The sequence below is a fragment of the Sminthopsis crassicaudata genome, chromosome 2 (genome assembly GCF_048593235.1).
Source record: "Sminthopsis crassicaudata isolate SCR6 chromosome 2, ASM4859323v1, whole genome shotgun sequence".
Lineage (NCBI taxonomy): Eukaryota > Metazoa > Chordata > Mammalia > Dasyuromorphia > Dasyuridae > Sminthopsis > Sminthopsis crassicaudata.
Genome location: NC_133618.1, coordinates 29,251,172 through 29,274,655, shown reverse-complemented (window position 1 = coordinate 29,274,655; position 23,484 = coordinate 29,251,172). Strand labels below are relative to the sequence as shown.

The following is a 23,484-nucleotide window of genomic DNA, read 5'->3' as shown; positions in this document are numbered from 1 at the left end:
GTCCCCCCAAATTATGTCCTTTGATCTGGCAATACCACTATTAGGTGTGTATATTAAAGAGGTCTGAAAAAAGGGAAAAGGACCCACATATACAAACATGTTTATAACAGCTCTCTTTCTGGTGGCAAAGAACTGGAAAATCAAGGAGATTTCCACCAAGTGACAAATGGCTGGAGAAATTGTGGTATATTAATGTAATATAATACTGTTGTTGTATAAGAAATTATGATCGGGTGGATTTCAGAAAAACCTGGAGAGACTTACATGAACTGATGCAGAGTGGAGTGAGCAGAACCAGGAGATCATTGTATACAGCAACAGCAACATTGTGTGATGATAGACTTATTCTCAGCAATACAGTAATTCAAGACAATTCCAAAAGACTCATGATTGGAAATATATTATCCACATCCAGAGAAAGAACTATGGAGTCTGGAATGCAGATCAAAACATACAATTCTCATTTGTTGTGTTTTTTTTCCTTTTTTGTGGTTTTTCTTTTTTGTTCTGATTCTTTTTTTACAACATGACTGTGAAAATATGTTTAATATGATTGCAAATGTATGGTTTAAATCATATTGCTTGCTGTCCTGCAGAGGGAAGAGGGGAGGGAAGAAGGGAGAAAAAATGGAAATCAAAATCTCAAAAGTAAATGATGAAAACTAAAAAAGAATATAAAAAAGTCCAAAAAACATTTCAACATCTCCGTGATCTTATTACTGCAACCACAAGTGACTATCCTCATGGGGACAAGAAGAGGATGGCAGCAAGTACCTATGGTAGCCTCATCTCAGCATTGGCTGATAACCTACAATTACTAAGATCACAATTTACCAAGTGTTTGGATTAGCTCAACGTGTAATGTTGGAGTTGGCCACCAGGTGGAATTCTACTGGAATTATTCATCTAAGTATCAAGTGAGCCAGACTTTGTGACCCCATTGGGGGTTTTCTTGGCAAAGACACTGGAGTGGTTTGCCATTTCCTTCTCTAGCCCATTTTACAGATGAGTAAATTGAGGCAAACAGGATTGAGTATCTTGTTCAGGGTTACACAGCTAGTAAATATCTGAGGCTGGATTTTAACCCAGATCTTCCTGAGTCTCAACTAGCTGCCCAAAGACTCATCTTCCTCAATACAAATCACATTCTAATGGGGAAGACAGTATTTAAAGCAGAATAGAGGAATCCCATCTCAGAAGGGAAGACATCAGCAGCTGGAGAAGAAGGACTTCTGAGCTGGTACTTGAAACAAGCCAGGGAGGCACAGCTGAGGGGTAGGGGTAGTTAGCTGAAACACTCAGTTTCTTCAGCTGTAAAATGGGGAGAAGTTGTAGAGGGAAGCTTAATTCAATGTCAAGAAAAACTCCTCAACACTTAGATTTATTTCAAAGTGGAGTGAGTTTCCCAGGGAGGAAGTGGGTCTCCCCTCATGGGATGTCTTGCAGCGGAGGCTAGCTGAAAAGGGACTCTTGTTGGGGCTCAGGGACCGAGGTCCCTTCTGCCTCCGAAATGCTGATGTTGAAAACATGCTGCAAAAGTCGGAAAGCCCAGAGCACGATGGAGATGTGTAATGAGTGGCGATGACACTACAATGAAGGTTCTGGGGATCTCCTGTCACTGCTTCCTGCTGCCCCTTTCTCTCTGGAATCCACTGCTCCGATGCCCCGGCTTCTCCTCCATCCTCTTCCTCTCTCCTCTCAGCTCTCGGGTCCTCACTGTGCCCTCGCTTGCCTTGGGACACCTTGTTCTCTGGCCGTGGGAAAGGAACAGCTGAAGTCCTTTGGAGAAGAGACCCTCCTGAGCTCCTTTCTGGGAGAAATCATGACCTGCCTCTGCTGGGAAGTGAGCATTTCTCCTGCCAGCACCTCCCCTTTCTGGGAAGAGACCGCTCCTCACTCACGGCCATCCCTTCCTCCCCTTTCCATTCCCTCCTCTTTTATTCCTCCACCATACTCTCGCCTCTGCCCCCTATAAAGGCTCATGTATGGCCCTGCTGGACATATTGATCCAGACCAGCCAGAGGGTAAGTGGGGAACCATTGTAGGAGCAAGGACCTTCCACCCCTTCTTAGACAAGGAGTCCCTCCAAAGGAGGTCCCAGCATCTTGGGAGCTTCTCCGAGGGCTCTGGGACCCTCCATTCTCCGGAAATTACAAAATGTCCAGATTTCCCCATGTTCAAGGAGGAGGAGGGCAGAACCTTTGGGTAGTTGGAGGGGTGGAAGGGCAGAATGGACCCACCACAGAAAACAGGGAGGAGGAAGAAGAATCCCTCTGAACTCTTTTTCCTGTTTTTCCCTGGCTCCATCTCAGCCTAAGTTCAGAAGCCAATGCTGTCTAGGATTTCAGGGGCTTCCCTACTCCCATCCATGTAATGTTGCCCCCCAGACTCTCCAAGCCGCTCTTCTGCTGCCTGCTGCTCCCAGATCTGGTCCTGGGTGAGTCACTCCTGGTCCACGGCGTATATCCCCGGCTCTCTCCCCTGAAGCCAAACTGAGAAAACGGGCTCTCTTGGGACGGTCGGAGTGCTTACATGGGGTGATGCAGCTGGCTGCCATGAACAGAGTCCTGGCCCAGCATCCCTCTGTGTGACCTTAGATAAGTCCCCTTTATCTCTGATCCTATTCCAGACAGTGGACAGAATTCCGACCTCATTGGTGGGATTCCTTCTGATCCCACCATATGTTCCCATAGCAGGACCCTCAGTTTCTCACTTTGCTTCTTTTTATCCGTCTTGCCCTCAGGCCAGATTTCCAAATGGACCACTCCTTCCCAGATCTCCTGCCCAGAAGGCTCCAAGATCTATGGCTCTCATTGCTATGGAGTATTCCAGGAACCAAAAACCTGGAACTCTGCAGAGGTGCTTGGTTATAGGCAGCCCGGTATGGGGTGGAAGGGAAGGAGTGTTTGCCATTTTATCTCAGGGTTCCTTGGGTCAATGCCATGGTATGGGGATGGGATTGCATCTTCATTGCCCCCTAATCCAACCCAGGCATCACTCATGGTTTCCCCTTCCCACCTGGATCCTCAGTCCTCCCCCACCAGCCCCCACGTGGATCTCCCTGGACCACTTTCCCTCTCTGTAAGGAGAGGACCTCCCCAAGTGCCTCAGTCCTTGTCTTTTCTGATAGCGCTCCCTTCCTCCCCTGCCCTGTCACACACATCCTCCCCTGGGCAGCGAACCCTCTGCCTTGTCTTTACCCCCTGTAATGTCCCTCCTCCTCTTTTCTCAGCTGAAGTGTCAGAGCCTGCCCTCCGGCCACCTCCTGTCCTTGATGAATGAGTCCGAAGCTGCCTTTGTGGCTGCCCTGGCCACCCAGAGTCTCGGAGAGAAGCAGAGTCATCTCTGGATCGGCCTTCATGACCCCTCCCAGGTTTTTCCAACCCCCCCCCCCCCCACACACACACACAGTCCATCTTCTCTGTCTGAATTCTGGGGCTGAGAGAGTGGAAGGGGAAATAGGGGGAGGAAAGAGCCATGGTTCTCCATGGGGCGTCTGACCCTCTTGCCTGGGCCCATCCCCACAATCAATTGGCTTACCTATCCTCAGTCTTCACCGTGTGGCCATCCACGCAGAGACCCATTGTTAAACTCAACTCATTTCTTTGGGTGTCCTTGGGAGAGGGGAATGGAAATAGATGGGCTGCCTCCAGCCCCTTCACTCAAATAGAGGCTGGAAGGGGTCAGAGTATAAGGAAGAATCTGGATTGGAAGTCAGAGGTCCCGGGTTTAAATCCCAGCTTTGCCTGCATGACTTTGGGCAAGTTTCAAAAGTGTGTAAAGGGAGATGGTAGCTTAAGTGACCTTGAAATCAATGATAATAATGAAAGCTAGCATTTCCGAACCACTTTAAGGTTTGCACAATGCTTTCTGTACTGTGTTCAATAAGTTCCTTATAACAGCCCTTGGAGGGAGCCCTTGGGATCACCATTTTAGAGATGAGGAAACTGAGGCAGGCAGAAGTAGAATGTTTTGTGTAAGGCGACATCTCTGGGACCATTGAAGCAGGATCCAAATCTGGTTCTTTCTGGCCCAGCATTCTCCCCACTGCCCCACCTTTATGATGATGCTCTTTGTTGGGTGATTTCCGGGGGGGGGATTTATACAGGTGCAGGGGGAGGTCAATGTCTTCCAATACTGAGCTGCTTCTGGGCTTCCCCCTCAGAACCGCCGCTGGCACTGGAGTGACAATGCCGTGCTTACCTTAAATGCCTGGGAGAAAGGAGCCCCTGCGAAAACCACCCCCAGGTTCTGTGTGAGTCTGTCCCCACGCTCAGGTGAGAGAAAGGAAAACCCTTCTCTTCACTCTCCTCTGCCATCCCTGCCCCTAAGTCAGGCAGGACCTCGGGGAGCTCAGGCTGCCCTCTTCCTCTTGCTCATTTCTTCTTTTATTCCCCTCTCTCCTCAATTCTTTCTTTTCCAGGCCATAAATCCAGATTTCACCCATGGGGTTGTACAGCTCCTGAGCTCAGAGCCGCTAGAGTGGAGACCACTTTTCCTTTTCTTTTTGTCTTCAGGATATCTACAGTGGAAGGATCAACACTGCAATGAGGGGCTTCCCTTTATCTGCAAGTTCTCAGCCTACTTGACTTAAGAGCACCTGGATGGAGGCTGAAGAGAGTGGGAAGTCACCATGGAGCTAGAGATGGACTCAGGAGACCAGGAGTCCAGCCTCCTAAAAAACTTCTGTTCCTTGCTCTTCCTTTCCTTCTTTGCCTCTTCCTTCCCCTTATTCTCTCTTCTTGCCTACCCTTTCCTTTTCTTCTCTCACCTCCTTCTTCCATTTCTTCTTCTTCTCTCTTCTTGCCTACCCTTTCCTTTCTCTTATTCCTTCCTCTTTCTTCCCTTTCCTACTCCTCTTCCCTTCCCTTCTCTTCCCTCCTTTTCTTCTTCTCCTCTTCCTTCTTCTTCCCTCTTTTTCTTTTCCTTTCTTTGCTCCTCTTTCTTTTTATGTTCCCCAATTTCTCCATTCATTTCTTTCCTTACTCAAGTTTCTTTGTGAGTTTTATGGCCCAGAGTACTAAAAACATCAAAATAAATTTTTGTCTTCTCCAACGAATGTCTCCTATGTCTATTTTGTTTGAATAAAAAAAGATATTCTTTAAAAAAACTTTTAAAAATGGTATTTTATTTTTTTCCCCCAATTCCATATCAAGACAAATTTTAGCATTCAGTTTTACAAGATTTTGACTTTCAAGTTTTTCTCCCTCCTTCCTGATAGGCAATTCAGTTGAAGTCATACATGTGCTATCATGTAAAATATATTTTTAAAATAGTCACAATTGTGAAAGAAGAAACAGATCAAAAGGAAAAAATCATGAAGAAGAATAACATTATTAAAAAAAAGTATAGATGACATGATGGTATACTTAGAGAACCCCAAAGACTCTGCTAAAAAGCTATTAGAAATAATTCAGAATTTTAGCAAAGTCGCAGGATACAAAATAAATCCACATAAATCCTCAGGATTTTTATACATTACCAACACAATCCAACAGCAAGAGATACAAAGAGAAATTCCATTCAAAATAACAGTCGATAGTATCAAATATTTGGGAATATATCTACCAAAGGAGAGTCAGGAATTATATGAGCAAAATTACAAAACACTTGCCACAAAAATAAAGTCAGATTTAAATAATTGGAAAGACATTCAATGTTCTTGGATAGGCCGAGCGAATATAATAAAGATGACAATACTCCCCAAACTAATCTATTTATTTAGTGCTATACCAATCAGACTCCCAAGAAACTATTTTAATGACCTAGAAAAAATAACAACAAAATTCATATGGAAGAATAAAAGGTCGAGAATTGCAAGGGAACTAATGAAAAAAAAGTCAGAGGAAGGTGGTCTAAGTGTACCTGATTTAAAGCTATATTATAAAGCAACAGTCACCAAAACCATTTGGTATTGGCTAAGAAATAGACTAGTTGATCAGTGGCATAGGTTAGGTTCACAGGACAAGATAGTGAATAAAAATAGCAATCTAATCTTTGACAAACCCAAAGATCCCAAATTTTGGGATAAGAATTCATTATTTAACAAAAACTGCTGGGAAAACTGGAAATTAGTATGGCAGAAACTAGGCATGGACCCACATTTAACACCACATACTAAGATTAGATCAAAATGGGTCCAAGATTTAGGCATAAAGAACGAAATCATAAATAAATTGGAGGAACATGGGATGGTTTACCTCTCAGACTTGTGGAGGAGGAAGGAGTTTGTGTCCAAGGGAGAACTAGAGACCATTATTGATCACAAAATAGAACATTTTGATTACACCAAATTAAAAAGTTTCTGCACAAACAAAACTAATGCAAACAAGATTAGAAGGGAAGTAACAAATTGGGAAAAAATTTTTACAGTTAAAGGTTCTGATAAAGGCCTCATCTCCAAAATATACAGAGAATTGACTTTAATTTATAAGAAATCAAGCCATTCTCCAATTGATAAATGGTCCAAGGATATGAACAGACAATTTTCAGATGATGAAAGTAAAACTATTTCCACTCATATGAAAGAGTGTTCCAAATCACTATTGATCAGAGAAATGCAAATGAAGACAACTCTGAGGTATCATTACACACCTGTCAGATTGGCTAAAATGACAGGAACAAATAACGATGAATGTTGGAGGGGCTGTGGGAAAACTGGGACACTGATGCATTGTTGGTGGAGTTGTGAAAGAATCCAACCATTCTGGAGAGCAATCTGGAATTATGCCCAAAAAGTTATCAAAATGTGCATACCCTTTGACCCAGCCATACTACTACTGGGCTTATACCCCAAGGAACTACTAGAGAAGGGAAAGGGTCCTGTATGTGCCAAAATGTTTGTGGCAGCCCTTTTCATAGTGGCTAGAAGCTGGAAGATGAATGGATGTCCATCAATTGGAGAATGGTTGGGTAAACTATGGTATATGAATGTTATGGAATATTACTGTTCTATAAGAAATAACCAACAGGAGAAATACAGAGAGGCTTGGAGAGACTTACATCAACTGATGCTGAGTGAAACGAGCAGAACCAGAAGATCATTATACACTTCAACAATGATACTGTACGAGGATGTATGCTGATGGAAGTGGATTTCTTCAACATAGAGAAGAGCTAATCCAATTCCAATTGATTAATGATGGACAGAACCAGCTACATCCAGAAAAGGACTGGGAAATGAATGTAAACTGTTATTTTTACCTTCTGAATCCAATTCTTCCTGTGCAACAAAAAATTCGCTTCTACACACATATATTGTATCTAAATTATACTGTAATATATTTAACATATATAAGACTGCTTGCCATCAGGGGGAGGGGGTTGGGGGAGGAAGGGAAAAAATCTGAATAGAAGTAAGTGCAAGGGATAATGTTGTAAAAAATTACCCATGCATATGTACTGTCAAAAAATGTTATAATTATAAAATAAAATAAAAAATTAAAAAAAAAAAGTATAGTTCAATCTCTCTTCACAATTTAACAACTCTTTATCCTGAATGTTGATGGCATTTTTCTTTGTGAATTCTTTGTAGTTGTCTTGGAACATTGTGTTGCTGAGAAGAGCTTGAGTCATTAATAGTTGATCATCTTACAATGTTTTTGATACTGTGTATAAAATTTTCCTAATTCTACTCATTTCACTTTACATCAGTTTGTATAAGTCTTTCCAGGTTTTTCTGAAATCTGCCTGCTTTTTCTTCCTTTTTTTCCTTCCTTCCTTCCTTCCTTCCTTCCTTCCTTCCTTCCTTCCTTCCTTCCTTCCTTCCTTCCTTCCTTCCTTCCTTCCTTCCTTCCTTCTTTCCTTTCTTTTAAAAATAATAGCTTTTTATTTTTCAAAATACATGCAAAGATAGTTTTCAACATTCACCCTTGCAAAACCTTGTCTTCCAGATTTTTCTACCTCTCTCCTCACCTCCCTTAGACAGCAACTAATCCAATATAGGTTAAACATATGCAATTCCTCCAAACGTATTTCCACAATTGTCATTTTGTGCAAGAAAAATCAACTCAAAATGGAGAAAAAAACATAAGAAAAAAACAAGCAAACAAACAGCAACCAAAGGTGAAAATACAACGCTTTGATCCATATTCAGTCTCTATATTTTTTCTCTGGATGTGGAAGGCTCTTTTTATCACAAGTCTATGGAATTGCCCCAAATCACTTCATTATTGAAAAGAGCCACATCCATCACAGTTGATCATCTCACAATCTTCTTGTTGCTGTGTACAAAGTTCTCTTGGCTCTACTCATTTAACTCAGCATCAGTTCATGTCAGTCTCTCTAGGCCTCTCTGAAATCATCCTGCTAGTCATTTCTTACAGAACAGTAATATTCCATAATTCTATATGAATATTCCATATTCATATACCACAATTTATTCAGCCTTTGATGGCATCCCACCAGTTTCCAGTTTCTTGCCACTACAAAAGGGCTGCTGCAAACATGTTTGCACATTGGGTCCCTTTCCCTCCTTTAGATCTCTTTGGGATACAGACCCAATCGAGACACTGCTGGATCAAAGGGGATTCACAGTTTGGTTGTCCTGTGGGCATAGTTCTAAATTGCTCTCCATAATGGTTGGATCAGTTCACAACTCTACCAACAATGTTCCAGTTTTTTCCACATCCCCTCCAACATTTATCATTATGGAAGGGGGATTTGGGTGATCAAGAAAGGCTTCTGATAGAAGAAAATGGGGCTTGTTGTATTTAAAGTCAGGAAGATCAGAGTTTAAATCTGGCCTAGGATATTTACTGATGTGACAGTGGTTTGGAGCACCCTGGACCACCCAAGACAGAGTTATCAAAGACATTTGGGACCTAGGAGATGTGACTGACACTGACACAGGTGTAGACATACTAAGTTAAGAGCATCCTCTTTCCATTGGCTGCTCCATTATTCAATGGAACTTTGGAAAGCAAATTTAGTCCCAGAATGCCTAGTACAATGTAGTGTGCTTTCTAAAGATTTGAATTGAACTTAAGGAAATTATGACCCTAGACCAGCAATACTGAGTGGGACAGATTGATACCATTCTACTTAGAGATGAAGCTTTTGCTCTTTCCCAGTCACCAATGGAGTGAAGCAAGGTGGGGCGCTTGTTCCCACGATTTCTAGAGTGATGTTATCGGATGTCTTCAACAATGATGAAAACTGTGTCCAGGTCATCTAACCACATTGTAGAAGGCAGAGATCGCCTCAGAACATCTGCAAACTTGATATTGAAATAACTCTAGGGGCAGCTAGGTGGCGCAGTGGATAGAGCACCAGGCCCGAATTCAGGAGGACCCGAGTTCAAATGTGACCTCAGACACTTAGCACTTCCTAGCTGTGTGACCCTGGGCAAGTCACTTAACCCCAGCCTAATTAAAAAAAAAAATAACTCTAAGGCTGTCATAATGCCCTGAAATAAAGAAATGGACATAATAAATGAAAAGTAAAAGATAGCAATAAAAATGTCCTTTAAAAAAAAGTGTCATACTATTTACAATATGCTTACAATCTCTAAGTAAAAACAAAAAGACCTTGTAATTTTTTATTATTTTGGCATATATATAACTGTACATATTCTTGTGAAAATGCATAAAAGGGAAATTGAAATAAATTAAAAACAGTAAAAAAAAAAAAAAAAAAAAAAAAAAGTGTCAGAGCACCATTCTAGAAAGCAATTTGGAATTTCAGCCCAGAAGTCCCTAAGCCCTTCAAGCCCTTTAATTCATCCATATCACTCCCTGGTATTTGCTCCCCTTTTTTAATCAGAGAGGGGTGCCCCGTGAATATGACGGGCATTTTGAGATACGATCAGTGTGTGACTTTGTTTTGCTTGACAATATTGCTTTGATAAAAGGAAGGGCTTTCAAAGTACAGGAATAAAGATAATGATATTAACAAAAGAAAAGGCAAAAGGATCCTCTTGGAATGCTAATAATATATCATTATATTATATATTAACATATATAATATAGAAATAATATATTGTTGATTATATTAATTAGGGAAAAATTCCCTCCTCCTCCTCCTCCTCCTCCTCCTCCTCCTCCTCCTCCTCCTCCTCCTCCTCCTCCTCCTCCTCCTCCTCCTCCTCCTCCTCCTCCTCCTCCTCCTTCTCCTCCTCCTCCTCCTCTTCCTGGCATCTCAGGTTTCCCAAGGCTGTGGGAAGGGGGCAGCTGGTCACTATGGGAGCAGGGACTAAGGCTCTGCCCCTACCTGGAGACACCTTGTTCCTCTGGGCCAGAGGGAAGGCATTTCTTGGCCCGGCTCCTGCGCCCTCCCGTCCCTGCCTTGACCCCCTTCTCTTCTGCCCCTGCCCATGATCACTCCCCTCTGGTCTCCTTATAAAGGGTCCTCTCCCGCTGGGTCAGACACAGTCCGGCCAGTCTGTGCGTGAGAGAGAAGGACCCTGGACAGGGACTGGTCACATCACACACCTCAGAGGCAAGAGGGGGGCGTCCCACCTGGGGAAGGGAGAGGGTTTCGAGGGAAATGAAAGCAAAGATTGCTTCCCGAACCTCTGTGAAAGGGGAGGGTCTTTTTCCTTGGGCCAGCTACACCCGCTTTGCTCGGGCCCGGAGTCCCAGGAGAGGGAGGGGACCTTGGAGCTGCAGCCTGGGCTCAGGGAAGGCCGCGGGAGCTCTGTCCCGCGCTGCCCGTGGGCGGGGGCTCAGGGGCTCTTTGTGTGTCCTCAGACTGCAGAGGATGCTGCCTCCCGCTTTCTCAGAGCTGCTCTTCGCCTGCCTGCTCCTCCCGGGCCTGGCCCAAGGTGAGAACGCGGCCTCGGCCCTGGGCCTCGCCCTCGGGAGGACAGGGATGTGGGGAGGAAGGAGCCACGTGCGCCGCTGGGCTCTCTGGAACTCCGGGGAGAAGCTGAGGGCCCCCCTTGTCTTCCTCCCCCAGGCCTGGAGGCCCCCTCGGATCCCCCCTCGGCCAGGAGCTCCTGCCCCGAAGGCTTCAGTTCGTTCGATTCCCACTGCTACGGGCTCATCCGCCAGGAAGAGACGTGGAGCTTCGCGGAAGTTGGTTGGGGAAAGGGGTCCCTGAGGGAGGGGAGGGGGACCCCCTGGGCGAGCTCTGGAACCAAGCCCCGCCCCCTCACCTAGCTCCGCCCTTCTGCCAAGGAGCGCGCGACCTTCCCTCAGGCCCCCGCCCCTCTTTTTGCCTCATCGGCCACCTTGCCCTTGGTGGCGCTCCCCATCCCCGGTCTCCTCCCGCCCTGACGCTCGTCCTCCTGCTGCCCCCAGCTGCTGTGCCAGGACTACCCCTCAGGCCACCTCGTGTCCCTGATCAGCGAGGCTGAGACACGCTTCGTGGCCACCATGATTGCCGAGAGAGGCGGCAGCCGGAAGCCCATTTGGATCGGTCTCCATGACCCCCAGGAGGTGAGAGACCCCAAAGCGCCCCCCCTCTTTGCCCAAGAGGAATGGGGGAGGGGGGTCTGGTGCCAGTCCTGCTGGCTCGGGATCTTCTGTCCTTTCCAGAATAAAGGTCCGGAGCCCTGGGAAAGGGAAGGAAAAGAAGCTTGGTGACAGCTGGAAACTTAGGAATGGGGGTGGGGCAAATGCAACTCCCATCTGCTCCCCAGGACCTCCGCCCATTGCTTTTGTTTTGCTGAGACAGTTGGAGTTAAGTGACTTGCCCAGGGTCCCACAGGCAGGAAGTGTTAAGTGTCTGAGACCAAATTTGAACTCCTGACTCCAGGGCTGGTGCTCTATCCTCTCTCTGTCTCTGTCTCTGTCTCTGTCTCTGTCTCTGTCTCTCTCTGTCTCTGTCTCTCTCTCTCTGTCTCTCTGTCTCTCTCTGTCTCTCTCTCTGTCTCTCTCTCTCTGTCTCTCTATCTCTCTCTGTCTCTGTCTCTCTCTCTCTGTCTCTGTCTCTCTGTCTCTCTCTGTCTCTCTCTCTGTCTCTGTCTCTCTGTCTCTCTCTCTCTCTCTCTCTCTCTCTCTCTCTCTCTCTCTCTCTCTCTCTCTCTCTCCCTCTGTCTTTCTGTCTCACACAAATTAGAGAGGAGAGAATAGATGGAAGGAGACAATGGTTGCTGTTGGCCCTTCATTCTTGGAGGACCAATGACATCAGGAAGAAGATGCACTGACTTGCAGGTGACGAGGATCTCCGTGAGACAGGGCTCTGCAAAGTCACCAACTTTACTTTCCCCTCTAGTCGTCTGGGTCCAGTGGCAAGACACAGACCAGGATGACTGGAGATGGTGCTGGAGAAAGGGAGAAAATGACTGAGGAAAAGCCAATAAACCAGGAAATTCAGGGCTCACTGATGAGTTAGAGGGCTGTCTTAAATGGGCTAGGACAGGCCAGCCTAAAGCTGGTTATGGAGAAAGTGAGAGCGAAGATAACGGTCACAAAGAGGAAAGCTTGGATTTAGGGATCACAGTTTGTGATTTGGGGGCCCCTACGGTTATGGGATTGGCTGGGCTAGGAAGAGGAGTTTGAGATGCAGAAATTACAGAAGGGTCCCTGATGGGGGCAGGGCTCTGAGTGGATGAAGGGGGATGGTTTAGGAATTCCAGCTGGAACAGGAAGAGCAGCATCTGGAAAGGCTTAGAGGGCAGAGCAATCCCGCCATGTTCTGGGGGAACCCAGTGAAGGTTCACAAACAGCTGGTCTACAAGAACGGGAGGGGAGGGGATTGGGGGTGTCTCACTCTTTACTAACCACTGCATTATCTGACCCCTCCCCTAGAACCGCAGGTGGCGCTGGTCCAGCGGGAGCCTTTTTCTCTTTCAATCCTGGGATAAGGGAGCCCCCAGCCAAACCAACCCAAACTATTGTGTAATCCTGACCCAGGATTCAGGTGAGGAAGAGAGATCGAAACACCAACAACTCTGGCAAGAGCCAGGCACATCTGTATTTGCTGAAGCCCTGCATTCACAGGGGTCCCTGGAACATGAGCTCTCCCTCCTCTCCCCTCTTTTATCCTTTCCTCTCCTCTCCTCCTTCTTTCCCTTCCCTTCCCTTCCCTTTCCTTCCCCTCCCTTCCTCTCCCTTTCCTTCCCCTCCCTTCTCCTCCTTTTCTTTTCTCTCCTTTCCCTTCCCTTTCCTTCCCCTCCCTTCCCCTCCCTTTCCTTCTCCTCCTTTTCTTTCCTCTCCCTTCCCTTCTTTTCCTTTTCTTCTCTTTCTCCTCTCCTCACTTCCCCCTTTACCTCTCATTTCTTTATTTCCTTCCTTTTCTAGCCACAATGTCATAGCTGTGTTGCCCGCAATCTGAGCTCATTCTTCCAATCCCCACTGACACTGGCAGGTTAGGTTCCAGAGGAAGACTACTCCCTCTCTCCTCAGGATTCTCAAAGTAAACTTAGCTCCACACCCAACAGCATTCCCAGAATCCATTTACTTCCATGCTTTAATAGATTATTGGATATTGATATTATTGGATAGGCAAGGAAATTGAAACTGAGAACTTGCAAAAGTTTACAAAAGTCTATCTGAGGGACTGATTATATAATAAGCCTCTACTGATATACTTTCCCCAGTAATTATCATTTCATATTAATTAAACATTCAGACTCGGAATCATGCTTTGGAATTAAAAAAATTCCATTGGGATAGAAAGAATAGCTATTACAACCACTCTTCCACAGAAAAAATCCCAAGGGCACATACTTTCTCTCACAAACACACGCAGAGACAAGAAAAAAGTGGTCTTGAACTGAGAAATCCCACAGAGCGACATCCTTAGTGTCCAATGTTATTCCAGGCAGCAGGATGGGCAGTGGATAGGGTCTCTTCCAATGCACCTTCTGCTCGGTGTCATTCCATTTCTTTCCATGGATTTCACACCTTCTTAGATAATCAGACTTTTAAGTTCCAGTCTAATGCACTACATCGAGCTGTTGATTCAATTAAAATAATTGCTTTAAGTTGCCTAGGTTGTTTCATTTGATACAATGACTCCCACTCTTACACACAAATAGTGGAAGGAAAAGGCCATGGTCATCAGAACAGGGACCATCAAACCCAGTCTAACCAAACATAACCTATACTCTTTCTCTGTAGCATTCAAAGCATGGAAGGATGAGCTGTGTCAAGTAAAGCTCCCCTACATCTGCAAGTTCAAGGCCTAGAAGTGGCGAATCAGAAGAATGAATTGAGGTTCTTCAACCCTTGATTCAAGTGGACTTTTGGAGGGTCCTGGTTGTATTTTCTCTGCCCTATCAGAGAATCTTCATTCCACCCACCTCCCCACACATGAACCTTTGTCATGACCCTCCTATACTCCCTTCTCCCTCCCCTCCACTCTTCCTTATGCTCATTACCTTTGACCCAGAGCACTGACCATGAAGAATAAACTGTCCTTCTCCCTACCTTGCTGCCTCATGCTCTCTGAATGATTCTTCAAATATAGATTATTGTGTGTATATGCATGTATACATATTTTGTAGGGTACTGAGCAACTTCTCTCTGCTCTAGTCTGTTCTATGAGCTATCTTTATTGATTTATTCATTTAAGACTTTATTGAATAAATAGTGAGTAATCTACTTGTTGCTGAGACTCCTGCAGATTATGGGGAAGGCAAACTATGTCCCCAGTCCTTTGGGGTGCAGTTAACTGAAAATAAAGACACAATATGTGACATACATGATAGAATTCCAGACCCACAGAATTTCAGAATTGGAAAGAACTTGACCCCAATCTCATTTAAGCCGCGTTCCCAAACTATCCTCAGTACAACAGACAGTCTAATCCCCCCTTTTTCAGAGAGGACAAGTTCCTGAAACAGGGCAGGTGGGGATCCGATGGGTACCTTCTAATGAAGAATGAGAACATTTCCATTGGTGCCTGGGTGAGAGGACCAGGAGAAGCCCCAATCAGATTTCAGAGTCTGGAGATGCATCGGGGAACATCTGGCTGGCAAGAACTCTGAGGCTCTTGTCCCAGGAACTATCTCTCTCTCTAATTCAAGAGGAGAACAGACTGTGTTGCCCCCTTTCCTGCCCGTGCAGCAGTGCAGATCAATGTTTTGGGTGAGGAAGCTTTTTCCCTTCAGGAACTGTCCATGGTAGCCTTGAACTGAAGCAGGTAGAAGTTACATGGCCTCAAAACACAACTTTCTTACTCATTTGGGCTGAGATGAGAGTTACTCAGTGTACTTTATCAGCCCCAAAGATTGTATTTGCCAAAGCTTTTTAAGTTTTATTGGGGATATAAATAAAAGGAAAAATAAAGGCATAGTTTATGCTATGCTCAAGGAACTTACATGCTAATGGAGAGAAGACAACATGTAAAGGGGGGCTGAATGGAGAGAGGAGATATCTGCAAAGGAGGCTTTATATCTGATCCAATGTTAGGCTCTCCAGTAGCTCTGACTGATGTATGCTCAGTGTGTTCTTGAATATTTTCCTGTGATAGGAAACTCACTGCTCTTTTGGAAGGTCATTTTCATTGTGGATCACAATTATAGAAAATGGTCTCATTGGTGGACAAAAGCATAATCGTCCCCGTTGTTTCCAGTCATGAGCCTGCTGCAGATAGAGATGAAAGCTGAACTCTCTTTAGCTTACTACAGCCAAAGGGGCTGATAAGAGTCAGGAAAGACAGGCAATGAGGGAGTGTGCCTCCGGGAGCCCATGATCCTTTGGGTGGCTGGATCCATAAAAGATCTTTGATTAGCAGGGAGAAATTCCCATCTGGGATTCTGAATATGCAGATGTCTTTGGGGTGTGTGTGGAGATCCTTAGTAATAGGATAGCAATAGAGTTTATAAGAATCAACCTTCTAAAGATCCTAGAGAGTTGGAGAGCAGGGAAATCAGAGATAAAGTAAGAATCTCAAGTGTGATGCCTCCTGGAGAAGGAAAGGGTTAACTTAAGTGAGGATTAATCCTAACTTTAGAGAGCAGAGCAGACCAGGTTTGGGGAATCACCATTACGGACCTAAATTCACATAATGCCACTTCAGCGTGTTTTCTGTCAATTCTTAAAAGTCAGTTTTACTTTGCAGCACCCACTTGAAAAGCTTCCCCTCATCTTCTGTACTCTGTGGATCTAAAACCCATACTGAATATAGTTCATGAGCCCTCACCAATAGGTTTTCTGTTACTAGTTAGATGGATGATATATATATTTCCAAACAAAGGCATTTAATGAAAAGCACAGAAAGAAAAGGAATAATAATAGAACATTTTCCTCATAGTTCTGGAATCCTAAGTAAACACACATCATTGAGTGGGGGGAGTGGTGACATGGTTAAGGATCATTTAGGAGGAGCGCCCATAGAGAGAACACATCTGATGACAAAGATCTGTTTGTAGAGTAGAACAGAGAAAGGGCGTGCTGGTGGCTGGCGCAGTGCTGGGAAGGACATGCATAAAGGACACGAGTGACCCGGACACATGCCCCAAGGGCCAGCTCCTGTCTCTTATGCTGCAGGGGTCACCTGTATCTTGCAAGGTCCATTGGCATCTCTCACTGGGTATCTTGAATCCCTTGTTCCGGCAGGGGGACTGTTCCATGTGGCCATTATCACCTGTGCTGGGCTGGATTCAATCTCCAGCCACCTGCTGGGCTTCATCTGGACTCAGCTAAAAGGCTACTCTTGGTTTGGACATGGTTTTCTTTTATTTGAGCCCAGAAACCAAACTTCAGCTCTCTTAGAGACAAAGGAAGGCTCTCACAGCCCCAGCTGGATCGTTGATTCCTCTTTGCACAGAGAGGTAACAGTTATGGACCTACATATCAGTCTATACCCAAATCTGCATCTTCCCATACAAATATCCAAAAGTGGGGGAAAATAGGAAAAGAAAACAGGCATTTTTAAAAGTGTCTACAATGCAGCCTGCTGAGGACGTTTATGCGGCCCTCAGGACTGTGGTAAATGGGCTGAGGGGCAGAGACAGAGTGTGAGCTTTTGTTTTTTACTACAGTCCTGCCTTCCCACAGTCTGAGGGACAGTGAACTGGCCTCCTATTTAAAAAGTTTGAGGACCACTGGTCTACAATGTACCAGGCACTCTGCCAAGTGATTTACAAATTATCAACTTATTTGATCCTCATTTTATAGATAAGGAAACTGAGGCACAGTAATTTGCTTAGGGTCATAACAATAAGCGTCTGAGGCAGATCTTGAACTCAGGCCTTCCTAACTCCAGTGCCAGCATTCTATTCCCTCTACCTAGATTGTGACGCCCCAGAATAAAGGTGTCACTGATCTCTGTGCTGTTTCCACCTCACCTGGTGTCTGACAGGAGCTACATAGTAGAGGGGCACTGATGCCATACATCACACCTGGATGAGGGCACTCCGTGGGCACTCTGATAATCCTCCAAATTTATCCAAATAAACCTCCAAAATTGTCAACAATCATGGCCTTAATTGGTTTCCATTTGTTAAAGTGGACAAGGAAAGAAAAGAGGGAGAAATGAGAGGCCAGAAGCAGGCAGTGTTCCCGAGCAGTAATTGTATGGCATTGGTTCACTGGGCTGACTCTGGTACATGTTGAGCTGTCCAGCTCAAGGGTGATATTGGGAAATCTCTGTGGTCCTGTCCATGCCCCCTCACCTCTCATCTCTTGGGGCCATGTCCATGCCTTTGCCTTATTTTGTCTATATCTCCACCTCCCCAAAATAAGTCTGAGAAATGTGCTGTTGGTCACTGAGGATGGTGGTGGTGGCCCAACAGACTTAATTCCTATTGATTCAATTCTAGGAATTAATATAAAGATAATATAATAAATATAACATATTATATTATATTATATTATATTATATTATATTATATTATATTATATTATATTATATTATATTATATTATATTATATTATATTATATTATATTATATTATATTATATTATATTATATTATATTATATTATATTATATTATGTTATTATAGAATGATAGTGTGTCTAATCAAACAACCAGGAACCCACTGGCTAGAATTCCCTCCTAATTTAGTTCTTTTCGGATTCTTGCCTTCTTCATCCAAGTCCTGCTGGGAATTGTTTGTGTATATTCCTTACTTTTCTACTCTCCAACCTATCCAAGATGTATTAGGGTTATGAGAAAGAGGCAGCTGTCATCCTTTGGGGAAAGAATTGATTATGTGTCCCTTCATTAATATTCCAGGAAGAATGAGTTTCTCTTGCCAACTCCTGAACCTCGCTCGGGAAAGACCACACCTTCGCTAGGAATCCCCCTTCCCCAACCATCACACATGTTCTGGTCCCCATCCTCGGCCTTACTGCTCAGGGACCACCTCTTCCATCCCTGCCAATGTCCTTCCCCCATCTTGTCTTCTCTCTCTATAAAATCTCTGCCATGGTCTGGCCAGAAACACCTTTCCCAACTTCCCCAGCCTGGTAAGTTGAGAGGCGAAGGGCCTGGGGAAGTTGGGCCCCTCCAGACTGAGGAGGCCCATCTGATTGGGGGTAGAAGGAGTCCTTTAATCTCAGGGAAGGAGCTAAATTCTGGAGAAGTGTCAGTTGGTTCTCAGCCTGGAGCCACTCTGAAGTGTGGGGGCTTCCCTTCTCCTGGTGCCCATCAGCCCCCAGGAAGGGAAGAGGTGGGAGGACAGAGTAAGGCTAAGAGGGACAGGAGCACCAGGCCTGAGCCCCCATCTCTGACCTCGTTGCAGAGCCAAGAACACCCATATCTCACGCGCTGCGCTTGCATCCCTGTCTCCCATGATGTCACCCGCCTTCCCAGGAATCCTGGTCACCTGCCTGCTGCTCTCAAGCCTGGCACGAGGTGGGTCCCTCCAGCACTTGGCACCTGGGCCTGGCAGGAGAGTGGGAGGGGACAGTTAGACGGAAGACAGGAGACCTGGGTACAAAGGTTTGTGGGGACAGGCTTTGTGGATGGGACCACACGGCCCAGCTCCCCTCCCCTGTACCTCCTTTCCTCCCTCTTCAGGCCAGGAGGAGGCCCCTGCTCCACCCCATGCCAGGAGCTCCTGCCCTCAAGGCTCTGCCTTCCATAACTCCTACTGCTATGGCTTACTGTTCACTAATGATACCTGGGACACTGCCGAGGTTTGTTGGGGAGAGGGAGTCCTGAGGGGGGGAGCCACCTTCTCATGCATTGTCCTCCTTGTAAACCTTATTCCTTACTTCTAAATCATTTGCTCCTCCATTTTTTATCTCCAAACCCTTCTCCCTCTGTCTCTCTGGGTGTGTCTGGCTTCCCCCAAACCCTCTCCTCCTGCCTTTGCTGCCCCCCTGCCTTACCTCCTTCCCAGACCCTCCTGCAATGACCCCGGCCTCTCCTGCTTCCTCACAGCTGCTGTGCCAGGACTATTTCTCGGGCCACCTGCTGTCCCTGCTCAATAAGGCCGAGGCCTCCTTCGTGGCCACCGTGATCAACGAGAGCAGACCTGGTCGGAATGCTTTTTGGATTGGCCTTCGGGACTACAGCGAGGTGGGACCTACATGCCCCCCTTCTCTCTGCCCAGGGAGGGATAGGTTCTACTCCTTCTCCCATGTCCCCTAGGGGGCCCTCTCCACACCTGCTCCAGGGGGCAGGAAGATCTTGGGGGGGGAGAGTGGCCAGTACCAGAGAGGTTGCCTCTCACTGCCAGCCCACCTGAGGAATGGCCCAACAGCCCATTGTGACAGAATCGCATCCACAACCATCAGGGTGTAAGGCCTAGATGAACGGATGCAAAGTGAAGGGAGAGGAACCAGGAAGTGTAACGATGATCAGCTACTCCAAGTGATACCACGATCCAAGGCCATCCCGGATGTCTCATAATGAACAACTGCACTCCTCCTCCAGAGGGAGGACTGAGGAATCTGAGGGCAAATCGAAGTGAAATGCTCTCATTTTGTTTTTCTCCCTTTTTTGGAAATATGGCTAATCTGGAAATTCACATGCAGTATTGATACATGGCCTTCTTATTGAATGGGGGAGAAGCAGAAAGGAAAGAGAATTTGGAATCAATATATATATATATATATATTCTTTTCTTTTTAAATTTTGAGTCCCAAATTCTTTATGTATATATGTATATGTATATGTATATAGAAAGAAAGAAAGAAAGAAAGAAAGAAAGAAAGAAAGAAAGAAAGGAAGGAAGGAAGGAAGGAAGGAAGGAAGGAAGGAAGGAAGGAAGGAAGGAAGGAAGGAAGGAAGGAAGGAAGGAAGGAAGGAAGGAAGGAAGGAAGAGAGAGAGACATAGAGAGAGACAGAGACAGAGAGACAGAGACAGAGAGATAGAGAGAGACAGAGAGACAGAGACAGAGAGATAGAGAGAGACAGAGAGACAGAGAGACAGAGAGAGACAGAGAGAGAGACACACACAGAGAGAGACAGAGAGAGTCAGAGAGAGAGAGAGAGACAGAGAGAGAGAGACAGAGAGAGTCAGAGAGAGAGAGAGACAGAGAGAGAGACAGAGAGAGACAGAGAGAGACAGACAGAGAGAGAGACAGACAGAGAGACAGAGAGACAGAGATCCTACTCACACCCCCTTCTTCTTGCTACCTCTGCCCCGTTCCTGCTGGTCAGAGGGATAGGTTTGGTGTTCCCAGCCCTGAGCCCCCCAGAGGAGCTCCAAGGTGCTGCTCTGGTAAAGACCCAAATCACCAAACAATTTCCTGCAGAAAGTAGGAATTTAGGAAACGGTCCCTAATATGTGATCCCCCAGACTCCCCTAGGAGTTTGGGACAGGCGAGAGTCAGTGCAGGGCAGAAAAGGAACCAAAGGCCGCTGAGGGAATGAGGTAGGGTGCGATGGGGAAGGATCTTAGATGGGGTAGCTGCAGGGGGGTGGAGGAGGAGTGCTCCGGAACTGCAGCAGCAGAGGCAGTAGGTTTGGCAGCTCGTGGAGGGCTTCTTGAACTCAGAAAGCCTGGGACATCTGCAGGTGGTCTGTGTGTCACTAGTCTGGGGGAAAGGAGAGGGTAAGTGACTGGGTCAAAGTCTCATTTTGCACTGACTTTCCTGGTGCCCCCTCCCCAGAATGGTCGGTGGAAATGGAGCAGCAACACCCTCTTAATCTACCGAGCCTGGGAGGATGACGCTCCCAGTAATGACCAACCCAACTTCTGTGCCATCCTGACTCCTGAATCTGGTGAGAGAACAAAACACCATCAGTTCTGATCCACTCAGGCCGATCCCCCACTTCTCTGCTGGCTGAACCCCTGGAGAGCTGGGGTTAGCTCGGTATCTAAAATGTGAAGTATCTCTCCTCTCCCCTCCCTTCTCTCTTTTCTTCCCCTTCCCTTTTTTTTTCCTTTCCTCACCTCTTTTTTCATTTCTCCCCTTTATCTTCTCTCTTCAACTACCCTCTACTCTCCCTTCTCCTTTTCCCAACTCTCTTCCCCCTTCTTTCCTTTCTTCTCATCCCTTTTACTTCCCACTCCTCCTTTACTTTTCCTTCTACTTCAGTACATGAATGGGTGCAGGACTCTGGGCGTGAGTCTGGCTCATCCGTCTGGGGTGAATTTCTGATGGTTGCCCTGGCCAGCCTAACCTAGGCTATCTCTGCAGGATTCCAGAAATGGAGAAATGAATCCTGTGATAAAAAACACCCTTTCCTCTGCAAATTCAAAGCCTAGAGGAGATAAGTGTGAGCAAGGAATGAGGATTCTGCAGTCCTGGAGCCAAACGTGCACCCTGGGGACCCTGACTGAAGTCTGCCTTCCCAGAAATCCTTCCTCGCCCCCACATCCCTTCTCTTTTTTGAAATGTCCTTCATGTCTTCATATATCTTCCTCCTCTCACTTACATTCTCTGGGGGCTGTCTGGCCTGGGGTACTGGCAACCAGAATAAACCATCCTCTCTACCACCCCACTGTCTCTAGTGTTTGTTTGGTGTCAAACTTGGAGAGTCATGAACACACACAATGTTCGTGTGTGTGTATGTGTGTGTGTGTAAAAATAGTCTTTCTTCTCCCCTTCAGTCAAAGCCTTTCATTATTCATTTTTCCAATAAGACTAAAATTGGAGAATTCAATCCCTGAGGACAACAGATATGGGAAACTTGTAAGTTGTAAAGAAAATATACAGGACAGAAACCCAGAACCACAAAATTTCAAAGTTGAAAGAGATCTTGGCCATTCCCTAGTCTAAGCCATATTCTGAAACCATCCTCAGGGCAATATGCAAGATCTTTATTTTAGTCCATTTCCCTTTTTCAAAGGGGAAAACATTGAAAGGTTGGAGGCAGGTTTGAGTCCCATGGATACCTCCCTCTGGAAAGTTAGGGCATTCTCACTGACATCTGCTCAAGAGGATAAGGTTTCAGAGATTGCGGCTGGCTTGAAGATAACTTGTCGGCTGGGGCTCTAGGGAGAATGGACTCTCATCGCAGGGGCCGTGTCTCTCTGTCTGCCTGTGAAAGGTGCTCTCAGGCTGTTTTAAAAGTTTTTTCTTTCCCTCTCCCTGTTCAAAAACCAATGGACAATACACAGCAGACCTGGGTCCTATTATGAGGGAAGCTAAGCTTGTGCATGTATGAAGTTTCCTGCTCCCAGGAACTACTGATGTCTGGTTCGGGTGGAAGCTCCTGGATGTTATTCCATGTGCTCATCCACAGCTTTCTCACCCCCTTAACTTGAGATGAGCATCATCAATAATAGACTTTTACAAGAAATTACATGGGCCAAGACCCTCTCGATAAACACAGCAGAAAGGGACTTGTGCTTGCCCGATTGGCTGTGGAGAGGTGTTGAAGGATAATGTTCCTTTAATGAGGGGATTCCTGTATCAGAAAAAAATCTCAGAATCTAAAAATGGAAGCCTTCTGTAACAGCCATCTTTAGGGATTGTCTTTAGAGGCTCCTCAGTTCTGAAAGTTCAGGGATTGGATCTTGTGGAGAAAGAAGTATATTTTCCTAGCTCTGTCTTGGAGACGAGCATAAAGGTCCTTGAAACTGGATAGCCATGGCAGGGAGGACCCTCTCCACTCCTTTCTGTTTCAGTGAATGATTTGGATTCTGGGGTTGTGATGGGAAGGAAATTCTTGGCTAGCGGCTCTGCTTTCAGATGGGAGTCTGAGTCCCAGGAAACACTGCAAGGCTGGAAGGAATTGTTTTGGATCATTGGGAGAACTAGGGAGGCAGGAGAAAGGAAAGTTGGAAATCACTGGTCATCCCAAGTGACCAAAAGACCTAAGAAACTGCTCATTTCTGCTTCTGCATCTTCATGCTCACACAATTAACGACCCTCTAGCTTGTGGATTTAGCCTTTATAAACCCTTGGCTCCTGCTGTTGGGGGCTGCTTGATTTGGGTCTCACTACGCCCCTTGCAGCCACTGGCAAATAAAGTCCACTTGAAATTTGATGGGTCTCACTCACTGTTGTTCTGGGTACAACATTTTGGAGGCCCCAGTGAGATAGCGCGTTCCCTGTTACCGCTGAGACTTCAGGACTTGGCTTGGATATGGGAAAGACCCGACCCTGCCCAGACTCTGAGGAGAGCCAGACCCTGAGATGTTCCAGGGCCCCCAGACTCAAGCAGGATCATTCAAGTACCATCCCAGCTCCGATCCAGTCCTGCATTTGGTCCCTGTGGAGCCTGGTCTGGTCACTGGGGGGGAAAG

General features: G+C 45.9%; 3 protein-coding genes across 3 annotated transcripts; all 3 read left to right on the top strand.

The window, feature by feature from the left end:
- The first annotated feature begins 2,373 nt into the window (after nt 1-2,373).
- On the top strand, nt 2,374-4,594 carry LOC141552612 (lithostathine-like). The gene is made up of 5 exons (XM_074284695.1): nt 2,374-2,437; nt 2,744-2,859; nt 3,233-3,373; nt 4,166-4,277; nt 4,518-4,594. The coding sequence occupies exons 1-5, from the start codon at nt 2,374-2,376 to the stop codon at nt 4,592-4,594; spliced, it is 510 nt and encodes a 169-aa protein (XP_074140796.1).
- Nucleotides 4,595-9,781: 5,187 nt separating this feature from the next.
- Nucleotides 9,782-14,217, top strand: LOC141552611 (lithostathine-2-like). The gene is made up of 6 exons (XM_074284694.1): nt 9,782-9,807; nt 10,689-10,773; nt 10,905-11,015; nt 11,241-11,378; nt 12,693-12,804; nt 14,007-14,217. Exons 1-6 carry the CDS (start codon nt 9,782-9,784, stop codon nt 14,072-14,074), a joined length of 540 nt encoding a protein of 179 aa, XP_074140795.1. The 3' UTR covers nt 14,075-14,217.
- A 2,125-nt stretch (nt 14,218-16,342) lies between these two features.
- Nucleotides 16,343-21,498, top strand: LOC141552610 (lithostathine-1-beta-like). The gene is made up of 6 exons (XM_074284693.1): nt 16,343-16,422; nt 18,580-18,692; nt 18,858-18,976; nt 19,224-19,361; nt 20,900-21,011; nt 21,431-21,498. The coding sequence occupies exons 1-6, from the start codon at nt 16,343-16,345 to the stop codon at nt 21,496-21,498; spliced, it is 630 nt and encodes a 209-aa protein (XP_074140794.1).
- The last annotated feature ends 1,986 nt before the right edge of the window (nt 21,499-23,484 follow it).

Excerpts from the sequence above, each read along its gene's own strand:
- LOC141552612 (XM_074284695.1), top strand. The coding sequence starts at position 2,374 with ATGTTGCCCCCCAGACTCTCCAAGCCGCTCTTCTGCTGCCTGCTGCTC. Across the intron at positions 3,374-4,165 it reads GCCTTCATGACCCCTCCCAG|AACCGCCGCTGGCACTGGAG; the intron begins GTTTTTCCAACC and ends CTTCCCCCTCAG. Across the intron at positions 4,278-4,517 it reads GAGTCTGTCCCCACGCTCAG|GATATCTACAGTGGAAGGAT; the intron begins GTGAGAGAAAGG and ends TTTTGTCTTCAG.
- LOC141552611 (XM_074284694.1), top strand. The coding sequence starts at position 9,782 with ATGACGGGCATTTTGAGATACGATCA. Across the intron at positions 11,016-11,240 it reads AGACGTGGAGCTTCGCGGAA|CTGCTGTGCCAGGACTACCC; the intron begins GTTGGTTGGGGA and ends TGCTGCCCCCAG. Across the intron at positions 12,805-14,006 it reads AATCCTGACCCAGGATTCAG|CATTCAAAGCATGGAAGGAT; the intron begins GTGAGGAAGAGA and ends CTTTCTCTGTAG.
- LOC141552610 (XM_074284693.1), top strand. The coding sequence starts at position 16,343 with ATGCCCCAAGGGCCAGCTCCTGTCTCTTATGCTGCAGGGGTCACCTGT. Across the intron at positions 16,423-18,579 it reads CCATTGGCATCTCTCACTGG|AGCCAAGAACACCCATATCT; the intron begins GTATCTTGAATC and ends ACCTCGTTGCAG. Across the intron at positions 19,362-20,899 it reads GCCTTCGGGACTACAGCGAG|AATGGTCGGTGGAAATGGAG; the intron begins GTGGGACCTACA and ends CCCCCTCCCCAG.